General features: G+C 49.4%; 4 protein-coding genes across 6 annotated transcripts; 2 read left to right on the top strand and 2 right to left on the bottom strand.

Moving 5' to 3' along the window:
- Nucleotides 1–533: 533 nt before the first annotated feature.
- Nucleotides 534–6,072, bottom strand: LOC130383054 (SH2 domain-containing adapter protein F-like). Its single transcript, XM_056591070.1, has 8 exons — nt 5,863–6,072; nt 5,078–5,330; nt 4,821–4,922; nt 4,083–4,242; nt 3,518–3,748; nt 2,853–3,027; nt 2,231–2,350; nt 534–1,857 (listed from the first exon to the last, which is right to left on the bottom strand). Exons 2-8 carry the CDS (start codon nt 5,324–5,326, stop codon nt 1,671–1,673), a joined length of 1,224 nt encoding a protein of 407 aa, XP_056447045.1. The 5' UTR covers nt 5,327–5,330; nt 5,863–6,072; the 3' UTR covers nt 534–1,670.
- Nucleotides 6,073–6,147: 75 nt separating this feature from the next.
- On the bottom strand, nt 6,148–10,604 carry yju2 (YJU2 splicing factor homolog). The gene is made up of 8 exons (XM_056591071.1): nt 10,473–10,604; nt 10,152–10,252; nt 9,925–10,069; nt 9,590–9,724; nt 9,136–9,317; nt 8,282–8,462; nt 7,365–7,512; nt 6,148–6,904 (listed from the first exon to the last, which is right to left on the bottom strand). Exons 1-8 carry the CDS (start codon nt 10,494–10,496, stop codon nt 6,792–6,794), a joined length of 1,029 nt encoding a protein of 342 aa, XP_056447046.1. The 5' UTR covers nt 10,497–10,604; the 3' UTR covers nt 6,148–6,791.
- Nucleotides 10,605–11,932: 1,328 nt separating this feature from the next.
- LOC130383226 (cocaine- and amphetamine-regulated transcript protein-like) lies at nt 11,933–13,459 on the top strand. The gene is made up of 3 exons (XM_056591327.1): nt 11,933–12,067; nt 12,739–12,819; nt 13,352–13,459. The coding sequence occupies exons 1-3, from the start codon at nt 11,933–11,935 to the stop codon at nt 13,457–13,459; spliced, it is 324 nt and encodes a 107-aa protein (XP_056447302.1).
- Nucleotides 13,460–13,843: 384 nt separating this feature from the next.
- On the top strand, nt 13,844–24,712 carry LOC130383114 (microtubule-associated protein 1S-like). Of its 3 annotated transcripts, XM_056591169.1 has the most exons (11): nt 14,045–14,128; nt 14,878–14,915; nt 15,380–15,475; nt 17,642–17,724; nt 18,202–18,339; nt 18,980–19,493; nt 19,785–19,871; nt 20,174–22,614; nt 22,931–23,084; nt 23,690–23,910; nt 24,557–24,712. In XM_056591169.1, exons 2-11 carry the CDS (start codon nt 14,900–14,902, stop codon nt 24,710–24,712), a joined length of 3,906 nt encoding a protein of 1,301 aa, XP_056447144.1. In that variant the 5' UTR covers nt 14,045–14,128; nt 14,878–14,899. The 3 variants fall into 3 exon arrangements, with proteins under 3 accessions (XP_056447142.1, XP_056447143.1, XP_056447144.1); XM_056591167.1 differs by lacking the exon at nt 14,878–14,915 and having other exon boundaries at nt 13,844–14,128; nt 15,347–15,475; XM_056591168.1 differs by lacking the exon at nt 14,878–14,915 and having other exon boundaries at nt 13,845–14,128.
- The last annotated feature ends 1,459 nt before the right edge of the window (nt 24,713–26,171 follow it).

Genomic DNA, 26,171 nt, shown 5'->3' with positions numbered 1-26,171 from the left:
TCAATGGCCATATTTGCGTACTTTAAAACTTGCGCACAACTACACAATTACGCTGAATATTCCATAACCAGGATTTCCTGAACGATTAGAAAGGAAAACTAAAATAAACGTGTTAAAGCTGGTCTTCAGTTATAACATGAACCTTTGCCTTTCAGAATCAAGCTGCAGTCCGATGTTACATTTGCATCTTATTTTGAAAAAATTTGATGCAAACGCAAATTACTTTTGTACCGCAAATTTGTATCAGATGTACTAAATATCTACGATAACCCTAAACACTATCAGATTTACAACGGACCTCTATTTAGCAGATAACAGTACAGTGCTTACCTTGCTGTCGCGGAAGTTAGCGGTCCGTCAGCTGCACAGGTAAGGTTTCTACCTGGGATCAGGTGTCCACTCGGTCGCGTTCACTTTGACCATTAAAAAAAAAAGTTCCATAGAACGAAACGTGCCTATTGATGGCCCACGTGTTCAATTACAAGGCACTTAACATTTAAAACGGTCAGCACGTCACAAGAAAGGAAGACACGATCATATATTTAAAAACAACAATTTATTATCAGTCAATGAACACATCGTTTGAAAACAACATCAGAGAAACAAGCAAAGCTTCAGTAGCCAAAACTAACAGTCATGAAGCAACAAGCTTGTAATAGAATAATACTGCAGTCATTCTCTAAACTAGTGTTGTCATTGTGCTAAGCCAACTCATTTCACCTGCTCATACAGGCCCCTTTGAAACGGGAGAACATTGACACAACAAGGCCATCCGTAGGCATCCATGTCAAGGAAGATGACTTGCTATCCTAACTTCCACACCAGCTAAAACTCAAAGTACCATAATCCCCTGCTGACCCCGTAACAGTTTCAAACAGACGCGAGTCCCACCAGCGCCAGGGGGAGAAATAAATATCATGTTCAAATAAAAAATAATGAAAAAAAGGCAGAGACTGTGGCAGGCTCAGTGCACACCATATACAAGGCAGGAGCGGGCGGTCTGGTTACCTAGTTAAGATGGTAGTTAACAAGTTAGACTGGTAAGGGGTACTAGTCAAGTTAACTGGTTAAGATGTTTGCTATAGTTAGGTTCAATTTACACTAAAGTCAAGGTGGTAAGACTATTGGTCAAACCAACTAGTTAAGACTAGCGCTTAACTAGTTAAGTTAGTTCAGAGTTATATTACTGTTTAGTTTTTTAACTAGTGGAAATTGGTACTAGTGTTTTATTAATGAAGATAGGTAGTAGTGTTTAACAAGGTAAGATGGGTACTGGTCAATTAACTAGGGTAGTGTAGTTAGGATGGAAGGGTTACTTTAGTAAACTATTTTAGATGCCAGGTCGAGTTAACTAGTTTCAGTGAGTAATAATCTAGTCAACTAGTTTACAATGGCAATCCTCTTGCAAACAAGTTTAGATGGGCAGTGGGCACTAGTCTCGCCAACTAGTTTAGAAGGGCACTAGTCTAGCCAACTAGTTTAGAAGGGCACTAGTCTAGCCAACTAGTTTAGAAGGACACTAGTCTAGCCAACTAGTTTAGATGCCCCTGTTCGCAGGGAAGAGGAAGAGGAGCGATCGAGGTTGAAGATGACCAACACTGACCAGGGATCAGTGTGAAGCAAGCCATATTCAGGAGCAACAGGTGTGTGAGGGAGTGTGAGTGCGCGTGTCAGAGGGTCTGCACGATGACGGGGTACAGCAGGGACATGTGTTCGGCCCCTCTGATGGGCAGCTTGTGGGTGGTGTAGTGGTGAATGACCTCGGGCACGGTGGAGAAGGGCGGGCTGTTCTCCCCCAGGACGTAGCGGCCGTCTGGGGACAGGCTGAACTTCATGTGCATGAAGCCCTTACAGCTCCTAATGGGGGGGGGGGGGGGGAAGAAGGTTGACAATTAAAAAGGAAGCAGATTCTTCGAAGACTATGTTGAACTTCACAGCCCCACCTGGGTCAACATCAAAAGCTACGACGTTCTTGTTTAATCCCTGATGGATAATATGGATACACATCTGTTTGAACCAAAAGGGCTCAGAAGGCCTGACGCTCTAGCTAGCACACAGCACACGGCTTACGGCACAGCTAGCACACAGCACAGGCCTTATAGTACAGCTAGCACGCGGCTCAGCTAGCACGCGGCACAGCCAGCACGCGGCACAGCCAGCACGCGGCTCAGCTAGCACGCGGCACAGCTAGCACGCGGCACACGGCTAGCCCCCCAGGTGGCGCTCCTACCTCAGGGACAGGGAGAAGTCTGTGCGGCTGCTCTGGCTCTTCCTCACCAGGTAGGAGCTCTCCTTACACAGCGTCAGCAGCCCCTCCGCCTCGCCGCGGCCCAGCGCTCCGTGGTACCACCTGGGGGGGGGGGGTGGGGTTAAAGCCAGTGGGAGAGATAGTAGCAGAGTTAGCGTTTTTCCTCAAACGGTGTCGGGGGATCGCGGATAGGAGGGCAATGACAGGAAGTGTTTAAGGTTCAATGACAGGAAGTGTTTAAGGTTCAATGACAGGAAGTGTTTAAGGTTCAATGACAGGAAGTGTTTAAGGTTCAATGACAGGAAGTGTTTAAGGTTCAATGACAGGAAGTGTTTAAGGTTCAATGACAGGAAGTGTTTAAGGTTCAATGACAGGAAGTGTTTAAGGTTCAATGTTTGTTTTTTTTAAAGAGTGATTCAGGATTCATACGCTTTATTATAGAGTGTGAAAAACAGGAAGGTATGGGAGCTAGAGGGGAAGACCCGCAGCGAAAGGACCACGGGCAGGGATCGAACCCGGGTCGCTGCGATCAGGACTGAGCCTTAATGGTTATTTCAGTACGCAGTAAGCTCCGAGCGGCTGCTGGATGATTTAATTGACTTACACCTGTCTCTCCAGCGGCATCGCCGGGTCCACTCTCTCCCCCAGGAGGGGCGGGGTGTCCCCCACCATGCGCAGCGTGGCGGACCCCCCCGGCGCGGCGGTGGGGCTGACCCTGGGGGGCCGGGCCTGCTCAGGGTGCCCCCGGGAACGCTCCCGCTCTGCCCCCTCGAACTGAACTGCAGACAGAGGGGCAAAGGTTGAGAGTGAGTGAGTGAGTGAGTGAGTGAGTGAGTGAGTGAGTGAGTGAGTGAGTGAGTGAGTGAGTGAGTGAGTGAGTGAGAGAGAGAGAGAGAGTGAGTGAGTGAGAGAACAGAGCAGCATTCAGTCCTTCAGAGACTTTCACGGGATACAGCGGTCAAATCAAGGGTTCACATCAAACGTGCAATGCAAATAATAATGAGACTGAATAAGATAAAGGAGAGGCGATAAGAATACAAAAATGGCATATCAACTATGTCTACAGTCATGCACAAATCAAATAGATTGCAACAAATGAAGATCAATAAGAAGGAAATATGAACCAACGAGTAACACGGCCCAAAGCTAAATGCGACCAAGCCATATCACGACTAAAGTAGCTTCACACGGTATCTCCCTTCTATATCACCCCCCCCCCCCCCCCCCCCGCTGGTCTCCCAGGGGTAGTCTCCCCCCCCCCCCACGTACCGGCCAGGGCCTTAGAGATGTGGTCCTTCTTCCACTCCCAGGGCTGGTCGTACTCGTCGGCGGGCCGCTCGTCGTCCTGCGGCAGCCTGCTCTCCCTGCCCTCTGCCTGGGGTAGGGCCTGGCCCTGGGGGCCGGGGGGCTGGTGGTGGGGGTGGTAGGGCCGCTCCCTCTCCTCGTACGGGTTATCGTACAGCTGGTCTCCGTCGCCGCTCATCGCGCTGAGTTGGAGCTCTGCAGAAGAACAGAGACCAATGTCACTTTTTGGGATTTATAAAACAAAACAACAGAGACTTTACATAATAGATCATGAGACCTCAGTTACAACACTAAGACAAGTTTAAAAAACTTAGGAAACTTTAGAAAGATACTTGAATTACTTTACTAACCTGGCGGTTAGTAAAGTACAGTTAATACATTTATTTAAGTAGTGTTATTTGACCTGATGTTTAGTAAAGTACAGTTAGTGTTATTTAACCTGGTGTTTAGTAAAGTACAGTTAGTGTTATTTAACCTGGTGTTTAGTAGAGTACAGTTAATAAGGCTAATTAACGCAGCGTTAGTTAACCTGAGATGATCCTCTGGGCCTGGAATGGCTCCATGTAGCTGCGGCTGTCGGGGGCAGTGCTGGGCTCCCAGTCTGTCCGTGTTCGGGGGTCCGGGCGGGCATCAAAGGGGTCCGAGTAGTCTGTGTCCTGGTCGCCTGCGGCTGGGGCAGACGGAACGACCTGGAGACCGGAGAGAGAGACCAGAGACTGAGACCAGAGAGACCGAGACAGAGCAAGCCAGAGAGACAGCCAGCCAATCAGAGACAGAGGGCCAGCGAGACAGCCAGCCAATCAGAGACAGAGACAGAGAGCCAGCGAGACAGCCAGCCAATCAGAGACAGAGAGCCAGCGAGACAGCCAGCCAATCAGAGACAGAGAGCCAGCGACAGAGACAGCCAGCCAATCAGAGACAGAGAGCCAGTGAGACAGCCAGCCAATCAGAGACAGAGAGCCAGCGACAGAGAGACAGCCAGCCAATCAGAGACAGAGAGCCAGCGACAGAGAGACAGCCAGCCAATCAGAGACAGAGAGCCAGCGACAGAGACAGCCAGCCAGAAACAGAGAGACAAACAGCTCAAGAGAAACGGAGAGAGACAGAAACAGCTTGAGAGAAACGGAGAGAGAGGGAGATGAGAGAGCCAGAGAGGGTGAGAAACTACAGAAGGCATCTTTTTAGACAGGTAGGTTGATCCAATTAAGCAGGTGAGCAAAAGGGACACAAAGGGACAGAACTAACTAGAAGGAGTAAAAGGACTTACCGGTTCCTCGTGGACGATGACTGGGCTCAGTGGGTTAGCACAGCGCCCAAACTCCTGAGAGTCCACTTTGATGAGTCTGTGTTTGGGAGAAACCACTTTGACCTGCACGACACACACACGAAACAGTAACTGAATATACAGGCGTGGTTTTTCTCCCTACACGTAATACTATGACTCTTCTTGGCCGAGTAGGAGTAGTAGTGACAACACTTAAAGAAACACAGGACAAGGGGGAAACACTGGGCCAACTGTCTTACCTCCACTCCATTCGGTAGAACAGAGCCAAATGCAGGGAACGATGGGAGGCTCAAGGTTGTACTACAGCCTTTATAGCCACCATTCTGGAGCTGCTTATCAGAGGGCTGGTAGGGGTCTTCAAAGTCCAACTCTTTCTGAGCTCTGTATGCCCTCAGGATCTCACTCTCTGTGTAGTCGGGCCTTGGGGGCTGTGGTGGGTCACGCCTACTGCTGCCTAAGTTGAGATAGTCTTTAAGCCACTTTGCCATGGATCTGAGAGGTTGGAGACAAAACGGGTCACCTAAAAAGGTTAGATTGATGCATGTCGTCACTTTTATCCACACACACACACACACACACACACACACACACACACACACACACACACACACACACACACACACACACACACACACACACACACACACACACACACACACAGCAAGTCAAACTGCTTGAATCTAAAATAAACTTCGGATGCACATAGTATTTTATTATTCAATCGTATGACTGTCACTGTTGGGGCTTCTGCTGTGACACCCCAGTGCAAATTAAAAAGCAGCTACATCGTATCTTATTTAGTTGCACTTATGCATGCAAACGATAAGAAACGACAAACTAAAAATTATTGTGGCTCAAATTAAGACTCCGTTATCTGGCTAAATGGTTGGCCATGCATGCCTTCAAATATACAAGTCAGTCCATCAAAGTATACAGAGCTTTGTCCAGAAGCTCGCTGTAGAACTATACAAGCGTGTTAGCAGGGACGCTAATGCTAAGTGCTTTCGTTGGGAGGGCTGCTTACCCTCGCCTTGAGAGTCCCACCTTCCAGTTATGTCTGTGTGATCCGCATCAAGGGTCGTGTTTTATAAAGTAAAAAAAAACATTGTTAATAATAAAAGAATACGCACAGCCTTGCAGGCTAGCGAGCAAATGCTGGCTAAGCTAAGCGTCCAGTCTCATTATTTACAGGCAGAGTAGGAGGAGAGGCGATCCTGAAAAGTAGGGTTATCCCGGTCTACCGCAACGTAATTTCCGGTCACTTACTTTCAATGATGTGTTTAGGCCAGTAAACAATGAATGTCCCGCCCTCTCTCGCTAATAACGCCTATTTGGAGCTTCCCGTTCCATGCATTCCGTAGTGATAGAACGCCTTCGAACGAGGTTACAGACACAGCGTGCAGCCTGGTCTAGACACTCTGTTAAATGGGCCAATATTACATCAATCATTTAGCCAATATTATATATATTTAATTCAAGGATTTTAGGCAAATATGTATATTTAGCTACTTTCAACAGACAACGTCACTGCTTTACAGTACTTGATTCATTATTGTGTTGCTATATTGACCCACACCTGCTGCTTTATTGACACACCCACGCACGCACACTCGCAATAATAATTGTATACATACAATTATATCAGAACAATTACAGGTTACAATATGTGAGGAATTTAATTATATACTTTAAAATAGTGACATGAGTAAAGACTTTTAACTAAACAAGTATGGACAAAAGTTTAATTTTATTACCAAAATATCTGAACTAAATTCACAGACATTTCCATGTAACAGATGACAGTGAGTTAACCCATAGGTGCAATGGTTTCAGATGAAAGAGAAGCAGGACACAGACACGATGTTAAACTGAGATACATAACAGAATCCATCCATCCATAAAAACAGTTCAGTGCCTGAAAACTCTGCTGGTCGCAATATATTTTCTATCGTGTCATTCGCTTTCACTGTCCGAGTACGCCCCCAACAGGCTGAGGGAGGAACTGTGGACGGCCAGGGGGGCGGCGTTCATAGGGACACTGTTGGCCGTTGGTATCCCTTTAGGGCCTGGAAACATTGGAAACACATGGTCAAGAATCAGTCATACACAAGGGTAATGCCTAGAACCAGTCATACACAGGGATAATGATTAGTATCAGTCATACACAGGGGTAATGACTAGAACCAGTCATACACAGGGGGGTAATGACTGGAACCAGTCATACACAGGGGGGTAATGACTAGAACCAGTCTTACACAGGGGGATAATGACTAGAACCAGTCATAAACAGGGGAATAGTAACTAGAACCAGTCACACAGAGGGAGATAATGATTAGAATCAGTCAGATACAGAGATAATGACTAGAATTGGTCATACACATAACATTTACTTTTTACCTACTCATACTGATATAGTCGTTTTTGTATTTAAAATTAATTAATAATTAGCTTTGCGTGTTTCTTGTCATTGATGTGACTTGCTGCAGTAAATAAGTACTAAGTGCTCCATGCGTTCCATGGTCACACCTGGTTTGGAGATGCAGCCAGCAGGGGGCGCTGCCGCAGGTTTCCTCCTGACCACCAGAGAGGACAGGGCTCCCCCACCGCCCAGCTTCCCCACGCTCTTCTCCCAGCGCTCCACCTTGGCCTTCTTCACAGCCCCCACCGAGGGGCCCTGGGGGAAACAGGCACAAGTTAAGAGAGAGAGGCGGAGCGGGGAACCACGGCGCGAGGTTCAGTCCTTTAGCAGATGTTTCTATGAGGGCTGAACGATTAATCGAAGTAAACCGACGTTGCAATCTAATAGAACGTGATTTGAAAAAATAAACATAATATGTATTTTTAACATTTATTTTTCGTTTACAATTCAATAAATAAAGATGTTATATTATGAATTCATGCTTCAATTCATCTCAACACACAGGCCTGGCCTAAAGGAAAGAGCAGTTTATATGTTGACTTCTTCTAATGTTGTGTTGGTCATACTATAGAATGATTTATTGCTTGTTTAGTGAATAATACAGAACAAAAGGAACTTTAAAAATAAAAATGGCATACTAAGTTGCAATGTCAATATCGGTCGAAATAATCGCAATTCGATTATTTCCCAAAATTGTGCAGCCCTAGTTTCTCTCCAGAGCAGCCAGCAGTGAGTTCAGATGTTATTAAGGACCGGGTAGAAGGCTCAGGGGGTCTCGCTCAGGCTGCCTACAGGGTGGCTGAGGGCATGGGGAATCAAACCATGTCCCTTACGGCTGGGCGTCGAACACCCGAGCCACTACACTATCCTGCTAATCAACGATAAAACCAATTATCAGCTAGGGAGTCGGCCATCTGGCTAGAGGAGGTCTACAGGTAGACTGCAGAGTTCCAGTTATTTAAAATAAATATGTGATATGAGTATTTTTGCAAAGCGATACAGTCCAATGTAGAATGACCCCCACCTGTGTCTCTGAGGGTTTCACCGTGGTGAGGATGTCCGTGGGTCGATCGGCGCTGGACACCGGGGGCGGGGCCTCCCTGGGCGTGCCCTCCCTGGGCGGGGCTTCGCTGGGCGTCTCCTCTTGGTCGGAGTCCGAGTCCGAGTCCCGAAGCCTCTTCATCAACGCACGGCCCAGCATCTCTCTGTGGGGCGGACAGGACAGGACAGTTTAGAGAAATATTACTCCTATATGCTAGATTATAAAGCATATGGTCATCGGGTGTCTTGCCAGTTCTGGTTCTGGTTCTCTGAGCAGAACAGATAGCTGCAGATGTAGTATTGGAAAGATCACTTAATATAGAAATAAATAAAAAACATGTACAAAGTAAAGCCACACTACGTACCGGCTTTGCGCCGAGTTGTTGAAAATAAGTCGTAAATAAGCCCCTTCAGATCGAAGCAAGACACCTCCGTTTCGCGTCGGTGTCCGGTTCGCCCTGTCTGGGCTTATTTTCCCGATAATGACCGCGTTCTATTATCCCTTACTTAACGTCAATATTACTCTGTATGTGGAAGGGAAAATAGCTTTATTTGTAATTACAATATTATGCTGCTGTATTTTCAGAGAGCCCCACAGATATTTGAGTTTGCTGCTTTCATGGGAGCCAGACCTCTCTCTCTCTCTATCCACTGGCTCCCCCCTTACTCAAACCCTGTATATATATACATAATATATATATAGAAAATATGAAAAATATGAAAATATGAAAAAAAAAGTAAAAAAGGTGCAATGCTCAACATGAGTGGAGGGCCAGCTCCAATGATGTTTAGTAGAGCTAAACCTCAGTGAGGGAGACCCAGTGCGCGGTGACTCACTGCGTCTCCCTCTCGTCCTCCTCTATTTCCCGCTCCTTCTCCCTCTGCTCCAGCTCCCGGGCCTGGCCGATCATCCCCTCGAAGTCCGGAGCAGCCTGCCGCTGGTTCAGCTCCTTCAGCTCCTGCAGGTTCTCCAGGACCTCCATCTCCAGCTTGGAGTCCCGCGTGCGGTTCTCCAGTACCTGTGGAACCAAACACATTCATCACTCCCTGCACTCCTTCCTTTAAAAAGATGGGCGTTGTACTATTTGAATGTTTATATTGTTGTTACTTTTCTAAAATTGTCCATTTCTTATTGTTGGCCCCACTGTTTTAACATGCAAAGCACTTCTAATCTTTAAAACTCAGTTTTGAAAAAAGGTGCGTATTATAATTATCATCATCATTATTAATGATAATAACAACAATAGATACATTGTATTGTAGCTCATGAACAAGTGTTCAAGCACAGTACCTTCATGGGGTTGTTGAGTTCCTCCTCCTCGCGGTCCCTCACAATCTTGGTTTCTTCTTGCTCGATGAGTTTCTCTGCCTGGAAGTTCCTGGTGGCTCCATGTTCCATGGAGTAGTCTGTGTTCTCGGGATCCGTCTGCACGGAGGAGAAGAGGCTCAGCAAGCGGTTTCAAACACAACTAGTTTACAGGTCTGTATGCTCCAACTGGGAAACTCTTTAGTCACACACACGCAGATCACACGCTTATTTCTACCACTCAAGCGTTTTTTCCACTTCCCTCCGTTTGCTTTTATAAAATAGGAATGTATCAGAGGTTGTAGCTGGAGAGGCTTTACCTTGAAGGTGATTTCAGCAAGGCAGCGAGTGCACTTGATGTAGAATCGGAAAATGGGCAGTCCCATATAGAGCTCATTCATGACGGTCTCCTTACGGGCGTTGAACTTCTTTCCCTTGTAGATGTACTCGCCACAAGTCTTACACCTACAAACATGTTTTAAAAACCTCACTTAATAAGAACTCCATTAATGCATTGTTGTTATTGATCGCCTTGGAATGCATTTACCTCATGTTGAAAGGAGCCATCAATCTGACCACATATTGTCTGTCTTTGGGGAGTTTGAGCTTGGGGATCTTCGACGGATCAAAGTCTGGCGGATAGTATTTCTGTGGACATAAACAAAGTCAGAAGGAGTTGAAGCATTTGCCTGATGTCAATAGTGGATGGATAAGAATTAGGATACAGATGGATTAATGTGATACATTTATATTAGATGTTCTGAAAAGCGTAATACATGTTACTAGAAATGAATGCATAACGTTGATTTACGGGAGATTATGAAACTGCTTCAACACAATTGGAATACATGCATTAACAGTAACTTACATTCAAGACTTTTCTTTCAGACATGGTTAGTTACGCTGTAGAAGAGTAAATAATAAAATTAATGTGTTGCTTTGAATGTTAACGAGGCTGCTGCAGGCTGTGGCTCAGATTGTAAACTTCCGGGCTTCGCTTATTTACTTCCGTGGAATACAATATACGTTGGTTTTATGCGCTGCTGCCCCCTGTAGGCTTTGCGATGAAATTACATCAACTAAATAATGAACTTGACCAGTCCAGAGACAATCCCCATGGTGACAACATCCCACACAACATACTCACGCTGATCAAAAAATAATTGTCAGATATTTGTAGGCCTATGTGTTAACAAAATATTCTGTCGAGATTGTGGAATAAGTTTACTTTTTCTAATTATTTCCAATGATTCTCTCCATAGCCTCATCACTTATATAATACTGATCGCAGATTTTATTGTGTACACCCTCATCCCTATTTGTGTGTGTGTGTGTGTGTGTGTGTGTGTGTGTGTGTGTGTGTGCGTGTGCGTTTGTTTTTGTGTGTTTGTGTGCACACACCTACTTTATTTCCATTTTTTTAATAAAGAGGGTGTGGTGACCATTATGGTGATGGTTTGACATTCTGATAGGTGACCAGATCAGACCACAAATTTAGGTTTGTGGCCCTTCTCCTGTGTGTCAACCACACCTTGGGCAAACGAGAAATCAAGGAGACACACACACACGCACTCACACACACACACACACACACACACCTGCACACATAGAAGCAGATGCACACACACGCACACATACAAGCACATGCGCATGCACACACACACACACACACATACAAGCACACGCGCATGCACACACACACACACACACACACACACACACACACACACACACACACACACACACACAGTCTCCCGGTAATTGGGGGTTAGTCACACAAAAGACGTTGGATCCTGGTTATAGATTGGGGTTAGTCTGGTTCGACCTGCCCTGCCCTGGTTACAGAGGTGACAGAGACTGAGCTGAAAGATGATGCATGATCTGTTCAAGCCCTGCGCTCTATCTGGCAGTATCACAGACTGACAATAAAATAAGGAAGATGGCTAGATGGTTTGTCTATTTCCATTATTTGGATGCAATTACACAATTATTAAATTCTTACAATCGATGATTCGTATCGTGTCATCATCAATGTCTTTCTGACTAACAGGTCAAAGGTCATAGGTACCCCCCCCCCTCCAGTTGACCCCATAAGCTTGGGGTCAGCCCCTCTCTTCCCCAACCGGAGACACTGTGGATTCAAGCATCCAAGGGTTAAACGTGTTTGAGCGATCCATAATTCAGAGGGCCGGCTGATGTCACCTGGCGGCTATAAACCCTGCCGCGCCCCGCCTGCTCTCAGAACCCTTCGCCGAGCATCGCCTGGACATCGCCGCCTCCCCCCTTCGCCGCTACCACCCTCCGCCACCTCGCCGACACTCCGGGACCATGACCAGCGCCTGCATGCTCCTCCTGGCCGCCGGCTGCTTCTGGGCCTCCCTGCTGGGGGCCCGCGGGGACGAGGCCTCCTTCGAGACCCGCGCCCTGGACTACCCCTCCAAGACCCAGGAGGAGAAGGAGCTGGTGAGGGACCGAGGCGCCGCCTGCTGCTGGGGGGTGGAGGTCTGGGTGGTGGTGGAGGTGGAGAGGATGGTGGTGCTGGTGGTGGGGGTCTTGGTGGTGGTGATGGAGGTGTTGGTGTTTGGTGGTGGAGGGGTTGGTGGAGATGTTCATGGCTGTGGTGGTGGTGGTGGTTGAGATGTAGGTGGTGGTGGTTGAGATGTTTGTGGTGGTGGTGTAGGACCGGACGGTGGTGGTGGTGGTGGTGGTGTCGAGGGAGATGTTGGTGTTGGTGTTGGACGGGATGGTGGGTGTGGTGGTGGGTGTGGTGGAGAGGTCGGTGGAAGTGGTGGTGGAGAGGTTGGTGGTGGTTGGGGTGGGGCAGAGGTTGTCGGTGGTTGTGGTTATGGTGGTGGTGGAGGGGTTGGTGGTGGTGGTGGTTTTGGTTAAGGCAGTGGTGGTTTGGGTTTTGGTGGTGGTAGTGGAGAGGTTGGTGGTGGTGGTGGTGGTGGTGCTCACTAATGACTTCTGGGAAACACTCAAATATGGTTGCATTTCAAAGTTGGATGTTAGTGTTTAGTTTATGGTGTTGTCATGTGTATTTGGATATGAGGTTTATTAAACGACGTCATGTGTATTTTGATATGAGGTTTATTTAATAACGTGATGGGTATTTATTTGGATTATCTATGCAGATTGAAGCTTTGCAAGAGGTTCTGGAGAAACTCCGCAGCAAAGAGATGCCTTCAGAGAAGAAGCTGGGCTGGCTCCCTTCGGTAAGATTAAGCATGATATTACATACAGTAATATTTATAGTAATAGATTAGGTTATAATAGTAATATGTGGTCATATGATGTCATTCGATGAGAAATTGTCCCGTATATGTTTTCTCCTACGTTGAGTGCATTTTAAGTAGCCTAGAGTTTTTCTTGGAGCACTAATAATGTAAAAATCACTAATTAACGTCAATTTTTAACACAGCTCTTAAACTACACATGAGCTAAACGATAAGTTGTGCGATGAAATTATTTGCGGTGGGAGTCATGTTAGTTTTTCACCTAAACTTTGCCACTACTGGACCACACATTTATTATAATCGATGTTTAGGGTCATATCAAATGCATCCGCAGAAAAGTGGAGATCTACAGTAGGTCTACTTGTGGAGAGCATTTGTTCTGTGAGCCCAAGGGCTAACTGATTTATTGCATGGCTTCGGAAAAATCCTGCATGCGATCCTCAGAACTACTTAAAAACAATACTAATTCATAAATTGGCTACTTAATGTCGTCTTTTTTTCGTCGTTCCAGTGTGCCGCTGGGGAGCCATGCGCCGTGCGTAAAGGTGCTCGAATCGGCACGCTGTGCGGGTGCACGCGGGGGACCGCATGCAACTTCTACGTCCTCAAGTGTTTGTGAAAGAAGAAATAAAAAATAAATTTAAAAAAACACCAGGAAGCGTCTGAAAAACGAATTTCTATGAAATAGTTTGCCTTTAAGTGCTTTATGTGATCTTGTTTATTTTGGAAAAAAAAAAAAAAAAAAGTGCGTAGGCTATGTGTAATAACGTGATTAATAAACGATATGATCCATTTTTTCTAAACTTATGCCTCGGAATAATTGTTTGAATGCCTAGATAGGATAATTTGATAGTTTAAACATAGCCCGATAGTTAATATGGCCCATTTGACATATCGAACATTAATGTATTCCAATAACGTGGACGTTACATTTTAATACATTTAACAAAATAATCATGCAATCGACCATTATTAAATGTAGGCTCAGTGATACTCCCTATAACACTAGGGGTAAAACGGAACTGTTTAAACATGAACCACGGCTGGCCAACTGTCCCTGAGGTGCGCCAACGCCTCATAATCATAACTATAACTATACAAACACCACACTGTGCTTCTGAATGACATCATAACTCAGGACCACTTTCCAATATGGCGTCTAGCCGGCTGCCGGAGAGGGCTGTACCGGAGGAGCCTTTCTGCGCACACAAATACTCTCTGCTGATCATCACCGGGCCGATTAGTCACCCGGACCAAGCCGGACTCATCCACAGAGAGATTGAACGAGGTAAGGCTCTGGAGTCCGACACCTATTAAGGAGGTTATTCGCAGAATTATGGCGTTGCTAGAATACCGATCTGGGATCAGTGAATCGTCTCCCCACTCCGTTCACATACACGACGGGAAGAGATGGTAAACTGACTTCACGCCGATGCTTATGCAGCAATCCACCCAGAGACAGGGCTGCGTCAACAAGCGATGCTCTGGTAACGGCAACATCAGCCGCTCCTCCTGGATGACTATGGTGACGAACACCAGCCTATAGCCTCGACGTCGTGTAGTTTTTTACCTCTCAGATATTTTTTGTTATTATTCTTATCATATTCAGGTACGTGGTTTTGCTGTATGGAATATTTAAGCGAATCTGAGCAGTCAGCACAATTCCCACTGCATGCCATCAACAAATGTCCCTTGGAAACACATCTGTTTAGATTCGCCTGTGTTGGATAATGTACACAATGAAAATGCACACTGCACATTGTTATGCTTAGAGTCCGGATTTCTCAATCTCACTGAAAGGGGCTCCATATGAGCTGTTTGTGCAACGTGCGTGTGTTTGTGTATGTATGTGCATGCACAAGTGTTCGTCTGTGTCTGTGCATACGTAGGTGATTGTGTGTGTTTTTTCGTATTAAATGATTGTGTGTGTGTGTGTGTGTGTGTGTGTGTGTGTGTGTGTGTGTGTGTGTGTGTGTGTGTGTGTGTGTGTGTGCATACATATGTGTTTGTGTGTGTGCGTTTGCACATATATTCAAGTTCAAGTTCTTTCATTTGTCAAATGCACAACATAACAGGCAAGCAGTCATAGCTGGCAATGACATTTTTGTGTCCCAACCTTAACAATGCAAAATAAATATTTTGAAATAGTACTATACAAAAAAAGAGTAAAAAGAATACAAATATATATATATTTTTCAATAAAAGAGGATAGATGAAGAATATATGTATAGCATATATATATATATATATATATATATATATATATATATATATATATATAGTACACACATAAGTGTGTGTGTGTGTGCTTGTGAGTGCCTACACGTGCATAAATGTTTGTGTGTCCTTCTTTGTGTTTATATGTGTGTTTTTGTATGTGTGTGAATCCTGCATCTATGTTTGTGCTATGTGTGTGTGTGTGTGTGTGTGTGTGTGTGTGTGTGTGTGTGTGTGTGTGTGTGTGTGTGTGTGTGTGTGTGTGTGTTTGTATGTGTGTGTGTGTGAGAGTGTGAGAGTGTGACCTCTCCTCTGCTCCCAGGGGTCCGGTCGTGGGACGTGAGCCTGAGGTCGTGTAACCTGAGCCTCTACCTCCAGGAGTTCCTCACCCACCACATCGTGTCCCTGAAGGGCCCAGGTACGTGGTGATGGGGGCCAGGGGGGATGGGGGTGGTGCTGGGGGCCAGGGGGGTGGGGGTGGTGATGGGGGCCAGGGGGGTGGGGGTGGTGCTGGGGGCCAGGGGGATGGGGGTGGTGATGGGGGCCAGGGGGGTGGGGGTGGTGATGGGGGCCAGGGGGATGGGGGTGGTGATGGGGGCCAGGGGGGTGGGGGTGGTGATGGGGGCCAGGGGGGATGGGGTGGTGATGGGGGCCAGGGGGGTGGGGGTGGTGCTGGGGGCCAGGGGGGTGGGGGTGGTGCTGGGGGCCAGGGGGGTGGGGGTGGTGCTGGGGGCCAGGGGGGTGGGGGTGGTGCTGGGGGCCAGGGGGGTGGGGGTGGTGCTGGGGGCCAGGGGGGTGGGGGTGGTGATGGGGGCCAGGGGGATGGGGGTGGTGATGGGGGATGGGGGTGGTGCTGGGGGCCAGGGGGGTGGTGCTGGGGGCCAGGGGGATGGGGGTGGTGATGGGGGCCAGAGGGGTGGGGGTGGTGATGGGGGCCAGGGGGGATGGGGTGGTGCTGGGGGCCAGGGGGATGGGGGTGGTGATGGGGGCCAGGGGGGTGGTGCTGGGGGCCAGGGGGGTTGGGGGTGGTGCTGGGGGCCAGGGGGGTGGTGCTGGGGGCCAGGGGGGTTGGGGGTGGTGCTGGGGGCCAGGGGGGTGGTGCTGGGGGCCAGGGGGGTGGTGGTGATGATGGGGGCCAGGGGGGTGGTGGTGGTGATGGGGGATGGGGGTGGTGCTGGGGGCCAGGGGGGTGGTGCTTGGGGGGCAGGGAGGTGGTGGTGGTGGTGGTGGTGGTGGTGGTGCTGGGGGTGCGGGGTAGGTGGTGGTAGTGCAGGGGGTGCTGGGGGTGACGGTGTTGCAGGGCAGGCTGGGTTGGACACAAACAAAAAACAAACATTTGACGCAGAAGAAGAAGCCCGTCCCCATGGTAACGTGCGCGGCATGTTCTCCATCGTCTATGAAGGAAGGAAGGAAGGAAGGAAAGGAGGTGGGTATTTAGAGGATTGTTAAAAATGGGCGGCCCCTCTCTCACACTCAGTAACAATAGACAATACTTTCTTTCTCGGGTGTGTGTGTGTGTGTGTGTGTGTGTGTGTGTGTGTGTGTGTGTGTGTGTGTGTGTGTGTGTGTGTGTCGCAGCACGTACAAATAAATGTGAATGTACAACACGATATCACTACATGATAAGCAGTAGCTGGTTTATAAACGGCACATTATAATGAAGTGACATATTGGATTTGAGGAAAAGGGTCGGGCTATGTTTAAAGCCCCACGTAGGCCCTTCAGTTGGTCGGACGTGACGTCTCCCCAAAAAGAGTCAACATATTGAATGAAAGGTGGAGGGGGAAGAATCCCATCTCTACTTCCGTTCGCTGCATCTAGACATCTAGTCCAAACACTGGGAAGTCAATTTGACCTCACTTCCTTTTATGGGCTTTCCTGTTTGGGTTTTTCCCGTCGTGTCAGAAAAGGAAAGGCAGGAAGGCTTTTGCCTGACTGCTGCCCAGCGGCGATGAGGAGCCACTAGCCGAGACACTAATCCTGTCCCGGTCGGGACAGACAGCTGGGGCTCACTGGCTCAGAGCAGTCACTCCTCCTCCTCTCCTCCTCCTCAGAGGGGCTGCATTCCAACACAGCTGCTCAGTCACTCCTCCTCCTCCACTCCTCCTCCTCAGAGGGGCTGCGTTCCAACATAGCTGCTCAGTCACTCCTCCTCCTCCTCTCCTCCTCCTCAGAGGGGCTGCGTTCCAACACAGCTGCTCAGTCAATCCTCCTCCTTCACTCCTCCTCCTCAGAGGGGCTGTGTTCCAACACAGCTGCTCAGTCATTCCTCCTCCTCAGAGGGGGTGCGTTCCAACACAGCTCCCCAGTCACTCCTCCTCCTCCACTCCTGCGTTCCAACACAGCTGCTGGTTCTTTTCTGGTTTCATCTATTTACTCCTACTTGTACTATCCAGCCACTTTTGGGAGACTTACAGTGAATTCTGATACATCAAAGAGCAGGTGGGGGTTAGGGCATCTGGCTCAAGGATGCCTGCTGTTCTTCAACTATTCTCTCTCTCTCTCTCTCTCCCCCCCTCCCTCCCTCCCTCTCCCTCCCTCCCTCCCTCCCTCCCTCCCTCTCCCTCTCTCCCTCTCTCTGCAGGTCACAGGTGTCTGCGCCACAGCACCAGTGTGTTGGACACCCAGGTGCTGATCAGCCCCGCCCAGGAGCAGGTGCACTCGGAGGTGAGGTGGGGGGGGGGGGGGGGGGGGGTTAGCCATCCAATATGGACGTCAGATCAGTTTGAGCCCCCATTTAGAGGACAATCTAATGTGATGATAATCGTCAGGTGCCGCTGTCACTGCAGTCTTCCCTCGGTCTAACCCTGACATCATCTCAAGGGCTTGGGGAATAACAGAGGCGGGTCTAAAATAGGGATTCTCTAATTGGCAGCAAGGCTCATGTCACATGAATACAGAATTCAGTTTGGAAATCTAGTTGTGTGCAATTTTTTTAGACATCAATTTAAGGCAACCTCTCTCTCTCTGTCTCTCTCTCTCTATGTATATATATATATATATATATATATATATTTCTCTCTCTCTCTCTCTCTCTCTCTCTCTCTCTCTCTCTCTCTCTCTCTCTCTCTCTCTCTCTCTCTCTCTCTCTCTCTCTCTCTCTCTCTCTCTCTCTCTCTCTCTCTCTCTCTCTCTCTCTCTCAGGTATGCAGCCTGCTAGACAGTGATTCCGCCCACAAGCTGCTGGTGGTGGCCGGGCAGAGTGTCGAGGAGACTGGGGATCTGCTGTTACACAGGGGCCTCTTCTCCTCCCAGCATCTGAGGAGCATCCTCACAGAGCAGGTCAGCCTCTCATCTTACACCACACACACACACGTTGGTTATAGTTCGGTTATAACCTTCAGAGTCTTAGGGGGAAACATGACACCTCAATCTAAATGCATACACGATGCCATCCGAGTGGGGAAACGGGAGCGGAATAAATGTCATAGTTTCCAAATATTCTAGAAGGTTTAACAATCCAATATGGCAGATTGGGGGTCAAGGCCTAAAGGAACCCGAAAGGCAATGGCATGGTGCTTATATCATGTGTTTAGGGAAGACCATGTGACATATGGACCTTTCCTTGTCATGTTTTCTTGCCCTTTAAACTTGAGCTCAAACTCCATTTTCTGCTCAGTACAGAACGCTCTGTACTGATGTACTAGTAAACGCGCAGGGACGCCTTTCTCTGCTCGAGGAGAATGTGAAGAACTGGAGGTCATTTGAAGAAATTAGGCAAAACAAAGAATCTTCCTAAGCCTTGTGTGTGTGTGTGTGTGTGTGTGTGTGTGTGTGTGTGTGTGTATGCCTGTGTGTGCTTGTGTATGTGTGTGAGTGCTTGTTTATGTGTGTGAGTGCGCCTATGTGTGCACGTGCGTGCATGCGTGTGCGTGCTTTTGCGTGCGTGTGTGTGTGTGTGTGTGTGTGATTCCCACCCCAGCTCAGCGACAGAGGATCCTCCCTTTTCTCGCGGAGGCGTTCCTCCAGGTACACCCTGACCCTCAGCTGCCCCAACGTGGGCACCTGGAGGGACACCTTCTCGGGCAGCCAGCCGCCGGGCCACCCCACCCTCCGCATCAACCCCCCGGAGGTGCTGCCCGCCATGGAGGCCCTGGGGGAGTTCACGTCCCTGGTGACGGGCTCCCTGCACCCCTCGTCCCCCTTCGAGGTGCTGCCCCCGCCCGGCACGGTGGGCTTCCTGAAGCTGTCGCGGCCCTGCTGCTACGTGTTCCCGGCCGGCCGCGGCGACTGCGCCTTCTTCGCGGTCAACGGCTTCACCATGCTGCTGGACGGGGGCTCCGACGCCCAGGCCTGCTTCTGGAAGCTGGTGAGGCACCTGGACCGCGTGGACGCCCTGCTGGTCAGCCACATCAGCACCAGCAGCCTGGCCGGGGTCAACACCTTCCTGGAGAGGAAGGTGGCGGAGATGGAGCTGGGCGGGCCGGACGGCAAAGGTGAGGTTGGTGGTGGTGGGGGTGGTGTCGATGCTGGTGGAGGTGTTAACGGTCATAGTGGTGGGGGTGGTGGTGATACTGGTGGTGGTGGTGGTGGTGGTGATGGTGAGGGTAATGGTGTTGGTTGTGATGGGGATGATGGTTGCGGTGTTGATGGAGGTGGGGTTAATGAAGCTGGTGGTGTAGGTGCTGGGGATGGTGGTGGCGATGATGATGAAGGTGATACCTTGAACCCTCCTGCACCACCCTCCCCTGCGTTCACGTGTTCCCCCCTTGGCTCTGTGTTGGCAGATGACCTGACGAAGAGGCTGATCTCCCCGGAGCTGGGCGTGGTGTTCTTCAACGCCCCCTGCAGCCTGCACACGGACCTGCAGCCAAGTAGGTCTTCATCGTCACATCAGCTTAACTGACTGATGTCAAACATACAGCCTGTCATAATTAAAGCGCACCAACAGACCAATAATGTCAGCCAAGAGGTGAACGTTAGTTCTGAGAATGTATTTCACAGTATTCAATAATCTACTAATGTAGTATAGTATTTTTTGAATTTACTCTGATTTGAATTGCATTGCTCTAGTAGAAGAAATCCATGGTAAAAATGGCACTCATTATTAATTATAAGTAATAACAACAACCACAACAACAACAAAAACAAAAAGGTTGTATTGTTTCCCTATTAGGTGTAGACAGTGTCCTGAAAAGTGCAGATCAGGCGACTTTGACCATAAGGTTGCTCAAGAAACTAGAAATAGTTCCGCAGCCGATGTTCCGACCAGCAGGGGTCCCCATCGAGCCCATGACTCTGTTCCAGAAGATGGGCGTGGGCCAGCTGGAGCTCTACATCCTCCACCCGGGCAAAGCCAGCCCGGAGTACCAGGCGCTCATGCAGAGCTGGCCCGACCGATCCAACCCTTCCTCCCAGACCCAAGCTTTCCCCCTCCCAGCCCTGACCTCTGTGTGCGCCCTCCTGGTGTGGCACCCGGCCTGTCCTCAGGAGAAGGTGGTCAGGGTGCTCTTCCCTGGCGCCACTCCACAAGGGAAGCTCCTGGAAGGGCTGGAGAAGCTCAGGGGCCTGGCCTTCCTCCAGAAGCCCACCGTGACCACCGGGGACCTGGAGGTGCAGAAGGAACACAAGCAGGCCAAGAGAACGGCCAGCCAGGACAGTGTGAAGGAGGTACCTCCTAGGGTGGGTAAGGAGGAGGCGAAGGAAGGCCTTGCTAAAGAGAAAGCGAAAGTGGTGAACGGTAGTGCCCTGAAGGAGGAGGGGAAGAAGGGGCCGGAGAAAAACAAAGTCAGAAACGGAAACGTCAAGCCGAAATCAGCGACCACCGAGAAGAACGTGGTGAAGAAAGGAGGAGGCAGGGATGTGAAAAAAGACAAGGAGGCGGGGAAGATAGAGTACAGCGGTCCTAAGAGACGGGAACAAGGGAAGAAGGAGGTTCCGCCCTCCAAGCCACAGAACGAGAACAAAACAAAACCCAAAAAGGAAGCGAAAAAAGACACTAAAACGCTAGGTAAGAAACCTAACAAACCGTCAGGAAAAGAGATAAAGACAGGTTCTAATTTGATGGCCAAGAAAGCCAGCCTGAATAATGAACTCCAGAAGACAGAGTCGGCTCCTTCCAACACAGAGGAGTTGTCCCGAACCCTCAAGGCAGAGAGCCCTGCCGAGGAGCCCAAGAGAGACAACCCCTCAGACCAGAACCACTCTGGATCCAGAAGGTCCACCCCTGAAGACATCACAGAGGAACTTCTCAAGCTTCGGGGAGAAAGCGTGCGAGAGGTGACCATCAGTGAAGTCGGACATGACTCCGAGATTATAGGAGTTCAAATTGGTGAGAGTGAGACCAAGATGCTGGTTCTGGATCAAGACCGAGCTGTAACCTCCCTGACAGGGAAGGGCCCCGCTGAGGTTATGGCCGAGAAGCCAGCCAAGGCAATTAGAGTCGAAGGCTTCCCCGGCCCTTTAAACATGTGCTCCCAGAGCGACCAGACAGACCTGACCCCGACGGAGTACACCCTGCTGGACGGGGCCCTGAAGAGCAGCCCTCCCTCCGGGTCCTCAGCGGACAACCCGGTGACGGCCAGCCCGGACGAGGCCACGGTGGGGCACACCTCCTCGGAGTCTCGGCCCAACAGCGCGGGCCACACTCCCTACTGTCTGTCCCCCGGCGACGTGTGGTGCAACAGGGACAAGCTGAGCCGACTCCAGGGCCAGATGGCTCGCTCGGATGACCCGACTGACGCCCTTCAGCCGTCGGTGCCTCCGGTCTCCGCCGTCGACGGTCACCAGGGTGAGGGCCAAACCACGTTCAACCCGAGGGAGAAGAACTTGACCACCCTCTCGCTGGGAACCTTTAAAGAATCGGCGGGCCCTGATCCGTCGACCTCCGTCACCACCACCACCACCACGCACTCCATGCCGGCCGAGGCAATCTCCCCCCAGTCGACCGAGGTGGACGAGTCCCTGTCCATGTCCTATGAGAAGGGCTCGATCGCAGTCAGCCAGCGCGACGGGGAGGACAGTCTGCACCACTCCGTGTCCAACGGCAGCCACTGCGTGGACACCGATTTTAGGGTGGGGATGTCTTTACCACTGAAGAAACCGCCCCGCTCTCTGGGCCAGGGTTTGGATATGGGAAGGCCCCCAGGCCACGGCAACCTCCATTTTGAGTCGGAGGCCCATGATGTGGACCTGTGTCTGGTTTCGCCGTGCGAGTTCAAACACTTCAAACCGACGGACCCGGCATCAACAGCCGGTGACCGGCATGAGGGGAACGCTGTGGTGGTGGGCCCCCAGCACCACGGCAACAACAACAGCCAGCGGGACATGTCGCTCAGCGAATCAAACGCCCCCCAGTGCACCGAAGACTGCCCCTCGACCACGGCGGACGGGGGTCTGGATTCAGACGAGGACGAGTCGTGCAGCGAGCCGACCAGCTCCCTCCACGACCCCCACACCCACCAGATCCTCCCTCCCGACCCCCCGCCGGCCCCTTTGAGGGACGGACCCCCGCCGCCCCCGCAGCCAGACTCCTGCATGCCGGTTCCTCAGTCGGACCCCGAGGTCCACGGCAGGGGGGCCAAAACGGCGGGAACGAGAGGGAAAAAATACACAGGGGTGAGTGGAGACTTTTACTTTATCGGGGCGCATTTTGTTTACAGCAAGGTGGCTTTGCGATGCTACACTATGTTGAAAAATGTGATCTGTGACTCAGCTCGTTGGTATTGCACCCCTTCCCCTTTCATACTGCTTTGTCCGTAGAGATAAAACCCATGTGGATGAAAGAGTGTGGCATATTACCTGTGGCACAAAGCTGCACTTTAGCCTCCATCCAAAAATCTGCAAAGCCGCAGACATTTACAGTACTGTTGGAGCAAGGGAAGACACTTCAACGGTCACAACATGACAACATGTGTATCGCCTTCCTCCCCAGGTATCGGAGGCCTCCCTCCGGGCCGGGCCGACAGGAGGGTCAGCCCAGGGAGGGAAGAGCAGGGGGGCGGGGGGGCTCGGCGGTGGGCTAGGGAGAGGACCCCCTCGTACCTCTGGAACTAAGACCGCACCGGCCAAAGCTTCAGCCAGCCCTGGTAAGACGCCATACTTCAATCTTCCGTCCGTCTTCTTGGGGACTCGTCCAGCTTGTTCTCCTCTTAAACCATGATGTGCTTAATTCTCTTACCTATTCACCAATTTATGATAACTCCATTATTCTTTACTTATTTATCATTTAGATTTACATTAACATTCATGGCATTTAGAAGGCGCTTTTATGCAAAGCGACTTACAATAAGTGCATTTGTCATAAGAAGGTGAAACAATATATCGCTGTCCGTACAGTGAGGATGTTCATAGAACCAAGTGCCAAGCACTAACAATCGCTAGGTTAACCCTTTCCCCGTACACAACAAAGATAGCTAGGATAAGATGCTACATAACTACGTACTACAACTAAATACAACACACAATAAGTGCGTACATTAAGTGCCAGGACGTACAACACGTAGAAGGGGCGGGACGGAGTGGCTATGCAGAGTCTAGGTGAACTCCGAACAGCAGACTTGAGTCCTTTGCGAAAGCTGGTGAGGGACTCTGCGGTCCTAATCACAAGCTGCAGGTCAACGACGTACAAAGGTTGAAGCCGCTGCAGTAGTCACAGCCACAGTCTGCCCGTGGAACCTTCTTCCCCCGACAGAACCAGGGCAGCCGGGCTGCGAGGGGCCGCTCAGCGTGCACGTGGACCTGGCCTACCTCCCCTCCGGAGCGTCCTCCGCCACGGTCGACGTGGACTTCTTCACACGCGTGCTCTCCTCCTGCTACATCATCAGCGGGGACGGGCCGGAGAGGGAGGAGCTGATGAGGCCGACGCTGGACGCGCTGTTGGACGGCAAGGCCACCTGGAGCGAGGCCGCGCAGGTAAGAGGCGCATCCGATCCAATCAAGTCGGCCTTTCAAAGAAATTCAAATTTGAGTAAAAAAATATTCCCGAAGCAGAAGATTGTAATAATTGAAATCTCTAAACTTCTCGGTGTGTTGAAGCAGCTGGGACTTATTAGCAGGTTGATCAATCATAAAGGACAGCTCCAAGGTTCATAAAGCGGCATACTAAAGGAAACGAACAGGAAATACTTTATTATGACTTTCGTAATCCAACCGTTGGACGCCGTTGGATGCCGTTGGACGCCGTTGGACGCTGATTTGCTGCTGGGGGTGCTGGCACCGTTTCCATGACAGCCTCTAGCGTCCCAGTCCACCCAGTACAGTACGCCTCCGTGAGCTGGTTCCATGGATCCTCTTCCTAACCCTAACCACAAACCACAGCGTTTAGTATTCACTTTTGGTGGATTTCTAGTTAAAAAAGGAAGCCTCACCTGGTTGTGTTTGAAATGCCACTACAAAACAAACCATTCGTCTTAGTAATAATAGTGATAGGAGATCAGAGGTGAACTAAATGTGTGGTTTGCTGTTGACGAAGAGGTATCCGTTCTGGTGGGGAAAAGCTGGTTCTGACACAGTCACACACCCTTCCTCATCCTGTATCCCCCCCCCCCCCCCCCCCGAGGTGACGGTGATCCCCACGTTCGAGTCGGCGGCCATGCAGGCCTGGTACCAGCAGACGGTGGAGCGGCAGAAGGAGCTGGACGTGGTGGTGCTCGGCTCCAACAGCACCGTGGCCATGCAGGACGAGACCTTCCCCGCCTGCAAGATCGAGTTCTGAAGGGAGGGGGGAAGAGGGGGGAGGGAAGGGGGGAGAGGGGGGGAGGGAGGGAGGGAGGGGGAGGGAGAGAGGGGGAGGGAGAGAGAGAGAGAACTGAATACAGAATCAAATCCTTTTGACGAAGAGGAGAGAGAGAGAGAGAGAGAGAGAGAGAGAGAGAGAGAGAGAGGGGCAGAGAGAGAGAGAGAGAGAGAGAGAGAGAGAGGGGCAGAGAGAGAGAGGCAGAGAGACAGATGTGGGGGGGTTGTCTGAAGCAGGGAAGGGAGCGAGCAGTGAGTAAGAGTTTTGAAGCTCAACAAAGTTACACACACATCTCTGACTACACACACAGCTCTTACTAATCAATTGACAACCTAGGAGCCGTTAATTATTCAGAGAGCGGGAGAGAGATTCATGGCCTTTCATGTGATCAATCTTTCAAAGAGCCATCTTAGGGCGTGGAATTACAGCATGTCAAATCTTGACCTATGATCCTGTGGTGATCAGGAGAGGAGAATATCCCAAGGTGGGTATAAGCATGTGAATATGTTTTAACTGTACAGTGAAAATATAAACATAGTCCTAATCCCAACAGAATGTAACATCTAAACTGTGACACTTATGGTCGCTTTATTCAATACTTTTAGAGGCATCTGCACTCCTTTATCGTGATAACATCCAAATCCCTTCATTTGATTTGATTCAGGTTGATTTATTAATTTTGAGCTCCATTAAGATGCACTAAAACAAACTTAAATGAACTGTTAAGTAACTTAAATCAGAAGTAGTTTAGTACATATGTGTAGATAAAAAATACTCTATTCCTGCCCGAGTACCAGTCCATAAGTTTCCCCATAAATATAAGTGATTGAATAGTATTCGTCATGGAATTAGAAAATCCTGCTTGTACGACTTTGCTGTAGGACGGTTAAGGCCGAAATCAACTGGAACTCAATCACAACTTATTATGAATTGTAATTATGACGGGTTCATAACACCACGAAACAGAAAGGATAATCGCTGATATTACATTTGATGAAAATGAATCACCTGTTGATGTACTGAACGTTGTATGTTTACGGAGTTTGTTTAGTGAAAAACAGTATGAATCAACGCTTTAAATCTTAATGTATGCCACTATCCGCGTTCATCCAGTTTCACTATATGGCCTATGGAAGGGATAGCTTTAACTGGTGGCCAAATCACTCGACAAAAGACTGAGGAATCCTCCCCTGTAAGCACTTCAGACAAAATATCAACAAATTGCAAGAGAAAAAGAAAATTTATGATGAAACCAACAAATCCTGTTCCAAAAAGTCTAAAAGTAGGTGTCTCGCTTTGATGTATAATTAAAATGAATACAAAACTAAATAAAAGTCAATATAAACGATTACTTACAGTGAGACTGCCAGTGTGGAGGCTTTTAGGGTTGATATAATTTCATGGTTAGTCTAGTTACCGTTAAGCAACAAATTCAACC

Source organism: Gadus chalcogrammus, chromosome 5 (genome assembly GCF_026213295.1).
Source record: "Gadus chalcogrammus isolate NIFS_2021 chromosome 5, NIFS_Gcha_1.0, whole genome shotgun sequence".
Lineage (NCBI taxonomy): Eukaryota > Metazoa > Chordata > Actinopteri > Gadiformes > Gadidae > Gadus > Gadus chalcogrammus.
Note: the sequence above shows the minus strand (reverse complement) of the source record. Positions and strands in the feature narration are given on the sequence as shown.